This window comes from Dryobates pubescens, chromosome 39, assembly GCF_014839835.1.
Source record: "Dryobates pubescens isolate bDryPub1 chromosome 39, bDryPub1.pri, whole genome shotgun sequence".
Classification (NCBI taxonomy): Eukaryota; Metazoa; Chordata; class Aves; order Piciformes; family Picidae; genus Dryobates; species Dryobates pubescens.
In genome coordinates, this window is record NC_071650.1 from 776,495 (window position 1) to 783,783 (window position 7,289).

At 60.7% G+C, this 7,289-nt stretch overlaps 1 protein-coding gene across 1 annotated transcript; it reads right to left on the reverse strand.

Moving 5' to 3' along the window:
- Positions 1 to 805: 805 nt before the first annotated feature.
- Positions 806 to 3,513, reverse strand: OTX1 (orthodenticle homeobox 1). The gene is made up of 3 exons (XM_054177266.1): positions 3,370 to 3,513; positions 2,611 to 2,762; positions 806 to 1,905 (listed from the first exon to the last, which is right to left on the reverse strand). Exons 1-3 carry the CDS (start codon positions 3,464 to 3,466, stop codon positions 1,156 to 1,158), a joined length of 999 nt encoding a protein of 332 aa, XP_054033241.1. The 5' UTR covers positions 3,467 to 3,513; the 3' UTR covers positions 806 to 1,155.
- Between the last annotated feature and the right edge of the window lie 3,776 nt (positions 3,514 to 7,289).

Genomic DNA, 7,289 nt, shown 5'->3' on the forward strand with positions numbered 1-7,289 from the left:
GGGACAGGTAAGGCAGCACCAGCCCTCAGAAACCCCCCCCCAAAAAAACCCAACCCCCCAAAAAAAACCCCCAAACAAAATAAAGGAAAAAACAAACTCACCAAACCAAACACCCTCAAAAAGTTGTGCCCTCCCCCAACCCCCCCACCCCGGAGCTGCTTTTCCCCTGCAAACCCTCCCCCACGAAAAAATAAAACCAAAACTTCTTCTCTCTTTGTTTTTCTGTTTTAAATGCTCTCTTTTTTTTTTTTCTTTCCTTTTTATTGTTTTTAATTTTTTTTGTCCAAAAGTGGTTTTTTTTTGGAGGGGGGGGGAGGAGGGAGGTGGAGGGTGAAGGGGGTGGGTTTTGGTCTGCAGTTTGTTGGACCGGCTGGGCAGCCCTTCGCTTCCCCCCTCCTTCTGGGCAACGCTCTCTGGGCTGCTGCTCCCACCCAGCCCCCGGGACGGTGCGGCCGACCTCGCGCGGAGCCCTCGAGGGTGGACGGAGGATAACAGATGCGGAAAAGATTCAGTTTCAGGGAAGAAAATGAAAATAAAATTTAAACAACAACAACAAAAAAAAATTAAGCCAAGGATTTGTTTGTTTGTTTGTTGAAGTTCTGTTCCGTGTTAGGGCTCTAGATAAACGCCGGCCCGACAGCGTCAACTGAAAGCACCCGCGGTCAGCGGAGCGGACCTCGCGTTCACACCATTCCCGCTGCTCCCCGCAGCAAGAGGCTGTGCAGGACCAGGGAGCTGGGGGCTCCCACACCCACAGGGGGGGTAAGGGTCCTCCCCACCTCAATAGAGGAGTTGGGGGGGGACACCGGCAGGGCAGGAGCCAGCCTGCGCCTCTTCCCTGGGGTTCGGTGGGGCAGCAGGGGAGATGCTAGGCTTTGTTAACTTCAACTCCTCTTCTGGTGCATTTAAAAAAATAATAATTATAATAAACCCGCTGGAGGGGTGCAGGAAGCAAATAAATATCAGTCAGTAGAGATGGGGGTGGCGGCAGGACCCCCACCCGGGGCATCGCCACTGCTATCGAAGAGGGGGGAGCAGGAGGAGGAGGAGGAGGAAGAGCTGGCGCCAGAGTCCTGCCCGGGAGGTGGAGGGGAGACCCCAGGCGTGGTGGGGTCCGTGGCAGCTTTTGTTGGGGGGGAGTCAGCAGTTGGCCCCTCACAAGACCTGGAAGCGCCAGGACGCCTGGTCCTTGTAGTCGAGGCAGTCGGGGGAGTTGAAGTTGAGCTTCCAGGAGGCAGCAGCGGTGGGCTCCTTGTAGTCCAGGCAGTCGGAAGAGTTGAAGGGCAGCCCGGTGCTGCCATAACCCTGATGGTGGTGGTGATGATGATGGTGGTGGTGGTGTCCCGAGCTCTGGCTCAGCGGGTGGTGGTGGTGGTGGCCGGGCACCGAGGAGGGCCCCATGGGGCTGAGCTGGTGGGGATGGTGATGGGAGTGCATGGGTGCCAAGTAAGAGCTGCAATCCACACCCCCGAAATAGGACGAGGAGGGTGGCGCAGGGTAGCCCTGCCCGTAGCCGCCGCTCTGGCCGTAGGAGACGGGGTAGCTGGCGGAGGCGGCCGCAGCAGGGCCGGCCCGCTGCATGCAGGACGTGGCAGCCGGCGGCAGTGGCTCGGGCACGGTCACCCCGGCTGGTGCTGCGCCAGGCGAGATGGAAGCCGGGCTCCAGATGGATGATGCTGGGGTGCTGAGAGACGCTGGGGCACCTGCTGGGGCTGAGGAGGCCGAGCTGGAGGATGAAGAGGAGGCCGAGCTGGAGGCCGCTGCCGGCGGTGTGAACTGCCCGCTGCTCTCCGAGCCCGAGCTCTCCCGGGCCGGCGAGGATTTCTTCTTGGCCGGACGGCTCTTGGCTCCGCCGCCGCTCTGCTGCTGCTGCCGGCACTTAGCGCGGCGGTTCTTGAACCAGACCTGGAGCCAGACAGAGGGGTGTGGGGAGACGATCAGCAGGGCGAGGAGGGGCGGCAGGGTCAGCGGAGAGCCCCCGCGCCCGCTCTGCCACCCCTTCTCACCCCAGGAGCATCCATCCAGTGAACCTCACCCCGGCAGCAGCTCTCCCAGCACCCACGCCCAGCCATTAGCACCGCACTCCCCCGCACCCCATAAAGAGAAAAAATCCTGCCCCGCCTGGCACCCGGGCCACCCCACGTTCTGCCACCAGCAAGGACACCCAGGGCTAGCCACTAGGATGTCCCAGTTTGTGCATGTCCCCAGCGTGGTGACAAAATATGGGTTTGGGGAACAGATCCGGGGGGGGGAGGGCAGGGAGAAGGGGCTGCCCGCACCTCCCACCCTGCCGAGCATCAGCACCCAGGGAGCCATGCTGGAGGGAGCACCTGTGGGAAGTGCCGTGGTTGTGCGGCTGCTGCACCTCAGAGCAGAGGGAGCAGAACAGGAAAAGAGTCATAAAAATAAAATGAATTTAAAAGGATAAAAAAGGGAAAAGAAAAGCTTCCTTTTGCCTGGATGCCCCGGCTTCAGAACAGACTGGGACTCCAGCCCTGAGGAAAGGAGTGTGGCCGGAGAGCTGGATCAGAGTGGCCCCAGCCACGTCGGCTGCCCTTGAGTCGCCCCGGCGCGCAGCGGTGGGGACTTCCCCGCAAGCAGGTCCCGTACCTGGACTCGGGACTCGGGCAGATTGATCTTCAGGGCCACCTCCTCCCGCATGAAGATGTCGGGGTAGCGGGTCTTGGCGAAGAGTGCCTCCAGCACGTCCAGCTGCGAGCGGGTGAAGGTGGTGCGCTCACGACGCTGCTTCCGAGGGGTGGCTGGGGGCAAGCACCACCACGCCGGTTACACAGGCTCTCCATGCATCCCCCCGCACACCCCTGGCCTGGCAGAAGCCCTCGAATTCCTGGGGCAGGGGCCTGTGAGGCATCCCCCGTTGTGACCCCAAAGAGCAGTGGCGCTCCCTGCACAACCCCCCTCCCACGGCAGCCAAGCACTGCCCGCCTGGGCCGGGCCTTGTGAGGGGTGAGTGGCACGGGGCTGGGAAAGGATCAGGCCCTGCCCCGGTCGCAGCTACAGAAAAGATTTCGTTTTGCTGAAATAAATCTACTTTTTAGGTTTAGAAAGTTGGGGTTTTTTTGTCATCGTTGTCTTGTCTTGTTTATCCTTAAAAAACCTGACGGGAATGAATGAAGGAGTTGCAGGGATGGGGGGTAAATTTCATCCGCAGCCAGCGCTGTCTCCCCACCCCAGGCTGGGGGTAAATAGGAGCGCTCACTCCCCAGCCCACCCCAAATCCTACGGCCCCACCAGCTCCTCCAAGCCCACCCGGGACGGAGCTTTTCTCCCTCGGCTCGCTGCCGAGCGGGTGCGAGCGAACGCTTAACTGGGTCGGGCGAAGGGGTCAGCGCGGCGCAGGGCACTCACCCGGGTACCCCACGGAAGGGTGCAGCAGGTCCATGGCGGGGCCCGTCAGCCCCAGCCCGTTCATGCCGTAAGGGGGCTGTTTAAGGTAAGACATCATGCTAAAAGCCGGGCAAGGTTCCTCCAAAGTCCCGCAGAAAAATGAAAACTAATTTTAAAACCAAACAATAAAAAGTTTAAAATATGTGGGGTGGGGCAGGGAAAGAGGGGAGAGGGGGCGGAAAAAAAAAAGCCCCCCCACAAAAAGAATCCCTGATAAAACCCCAAAGAAAGAAAAAAAGGGGGGGAAAAAAATAAAACCAAACAAAAAGCCACGGAAAAAAAAAATTAATAAAACCAACAACAACCAAAAAAAAAAAAAAAAGCCAACGAGAGTTAAAAAACGGAGCAGAAAATCGGTGTGTCGTAGGAGTTTTGATCGTTCTGTCCCGCCGTGAGGTTCTGAAGTAATCGCAGGCAAAGGAAGACAGCGGAAAAAAAAAATATATATCTATATATTTTTTTAAAGAGGAAAATAAAATAAAAGAAATCTAAAATAGCGAGGATCAGGAAACGAAAAGGCAGACTTCTTCCCCGGGCAGCGCCTGGGGAGAGAGCAGAGAGAGGCGGGTTAAGGGGTCCTGTCACCCCGAGTCCTGCCCAGGGATGTCCCGGGGATGGGAGACCTCCGAGGGGAGATTTTTGTTGTTGTTGTTATTACGATTAATTATTATTATTATTAATAATTATAATTACTCTTGTCATTATTTTATTTTAAACGAAAGCGAGCTTTCTGCGAACGCCGAGAGGCAACAGTGCCCGGCGATGGGGAGAGATAAAGCAATTATTTAAAAAGATAATTGGATTAGGAATCAAAAGGAGGTACCAGAGGAGGGAAGTATAATTAATTTAAAAAGCGAGCAGACGGGGACGTTTTAATTAGAAATGGATAAGAGTTAAAAAGGGGGAGGGGGGGGGGGCAAGGGAAAAAAATATAAGAAAAGGGGGAAAAAAAAAATAAAAGAGGGAGCGCTGAGGAACCCGGGACAGAAACAGCAGCGGGACCCCGTCCCGGGGCTCGGCAGGGGTGGCTCTGTGAGACCTGGGGTGTGCGGTGGCGGGGGGGGACACACACAGGAGTTTGGGAAGCAGCGACCGGGCTCGGTGGTGGCAAAAAATCAGCAGATAAACGCGGAGCGGAGGAAGGGGCGGAGAGACCCCGGCGGTCCCCGCTGCTGAGGTTAGGAACATCCCCCCTAACCTATGCCCCATCACAACCAACACCTCCCGACTTGGGGGGGTGGGGGGAGGTAGATTTTTGGGGGAGGGAGAGAGCTCCAGTCACCGTGACCCGACGTTGTGTAACTTTCGGCGGAACGGGAGCGTCCCGTTTGGAGAGAGGGTAGGGAGGAAAAAAGGCCAAATAAAGCGGAGGTGAAGGGAGTAAAAGAAGAAAATTTGGGGGAAGCGCGGTGCCCACCGCCCCCGTCCCGTCTCACCTACGCGGCTGCTCCGCAGGTGGCCGCGTAGGTGAGACGGGGCGGGGGCGGCGGATTAGGAGAGGAGGAGGGGGACGACCCAACCGCGCAACCCCCCTCCCCCCCCCCCCCCAAAACTTCTCGTTGGTCCCCCGCGCTTACCTTTTGCCGGCCGCCCGCGCTGTCGGGGCGCGATAGATCCGCGGCCCTGCTGAAGATTTGATCACCTACCCCCGGCCCTACCCTTGTATGTGCGCGCAAAGCATCTGCGTAACCAGCCTGGCGCCAATCCCCAGCCGCTCCCCGCCTGACTGACAGCAGCTGGGGCAATGGCAAAGCAAAGCGCTTGCCCCCCCCCCCCCCCACTTCTACCCACTCCCCACACCGCCCCACTCCGCGCTCCCCCGCGTAACCCTCCGCCGACGCGCCCAGTTTGGGCTGTGGGGTGAGTTGGGGCAATGGAGGAAAACGTAAAGCACCCCTCGCGTAACTTCCTTGGAAGGGATGGGACTCATTAGAGAAGTTATGCGGGGCGGGGAGGGGGGAGGCGGAGACAGCTGCTCCGCGGTCGCGTAGCTTTGCCCACTCCCACCTTCCGAGGGGACCGCGGAAAAGTTTCGTTCGCCGCCTGCTCGAGTGCGGAGGGAGTCAAGGCTGCTACCTCGCTCTCCCTCCGCAAGATTCGCCCAAACTTCGTACTTTAAAAATAATAATAATGATTTAAAAAGCAGCGGCCGCACCTTTCCCCACGTACCGCGGATCCAGGGGCTGCTCAGCGGAGGGGGTGGGGTGTGTGCGGTGGGAGAGGTTCGTGTGTGTATGGGATGGCGAGGGGGGAAACAGGACTCACCGCGCCGCTCCGCGCAGCTCGAGTCGTTGCCGGCAGCGGCGGGCACGGAGAGCAGCGGCGAGACGGGAGCGCGGGAGCTCTGTGTGTCGGGGTGTGGGGTGTCAGCGCCTCTAAGAAGGTCTGTGGGGCGCTCCCCACCTCGTGTCCTTTCTGTTAGTGTTTTCCCTTCTTTCTCCTTTTTCTTTTCTCTTTCTCCCGGGTGCGGAGGGAGCTGAGAGCCTCCTGACCCGGGCGGGAGGGAGCCGCGGGACGAGGGGGGCCGGGAAAGACGAGGCTGCTCCCCGCAGGAGTCAGCGACACGGGCACCGCTCCCCGCAACAAAGGCGCCGCGGTCCATTCACAAAACGCGGAGGGAGAAGGAGGAGGAGGAAGGATTCAGGGGGCAGTTTACCTCCCCTGTCCGTCCCCCGCCTCACCTTTTCCAGCCCCCGTCCCCCCGTTTTGCCCCCGTCCTGAGCCGGGCTGCTTTCCCCCTCCTCCGCCAGCTCCTGCCTTCCACCGCCTTCCCATCACTGCCCCGCCAGGGCAATCTCCCGTCCTGGCGAGCAGCAGCCACCCCCCCTCCTACCCCCCCAACACCACACTCACACCCCGGGGGGGTATCTGTGCCCCTGCCAAACCTCCCCTCGCACCCCTCGCTGCTGCCCAATCCCCGGTTGCCGGCGATTCCCCGCAGGCTGGGCCGGGGGGTTGCGGGCAGGGCGGGCGCGGGGCTCGCCCCAACTGAGGTGACGGGCCCGGCTCAGACCGACCCCCCCAGCCCGCCTCCCCGCCGCCATTCGGAGCCCGCACCCTCCCCGCTGCGCCCAGGTAAGGTCGGCGGCCGGACAGGGGGTGGGCTGCGCGACCCCCTAGGCTCCGGCGGTGTGGAGGGGCACGGGCAATGGTGTGGGGGGGGGGGGCCTTCGTTCTTGCAGCCGGTTCCCGGGCTGGGAGAGGGAGGCAGACGGGGCCACACATTTTTCCCAAGCCAAGTTACTTTGTTTCGCCTTAAAGACAGATAAGCAGCGCACTCCCGGGAAGAGATGCCGCCCGCAGTCCCCTCTCGCCGTCTCCTCGGGGCAGACTCAGGTTTCGGGCTGAGCACAGCTCGGCGCCCAGCTGGGCTGTCGGCACCGCGGGCTCTCCCCTCCCGAATCGTCGCTACCCTCGGCAGCCGCGGAGCTCTCGGAGCGTGTTTCCGTTCCCACCGACCCAGATATTTTTGGGAGAGAGCAGAGGGGCACGGCGAAGCCAGCTGCCCACTGCCTCCTCCTCTCCCCCCTCCCTCCCGGCAGCGGAGCTCTCCGCGCATCCTCCCCAACTTCGCATGGAGATAAACCCACTGAGAGCACTGGGGCACCCCCAGCACCTCCACCCCCGGGGCCAGCACAGCCCGTGGGCACCGCGACCCTTCGCAAAAGACTCTGCCCTCCTCGGCGGGGGATTCTTTCTTTTTTGGGTGGACGCGGTGGGGACCGGGAGCCGTCGGATATTGGGGTGGGAGCGGGTGGAGGGACGAGGTGCAGCGGGGACAGTCGCGTGGTTTGGGCTCCTTCCAGCTCTCCGCGGGTGCGCTCCTTGCGTGCTCGCCGCCGCAGAGGGACTGTGGCCACGCATCCTCCATCGGCCCCGCG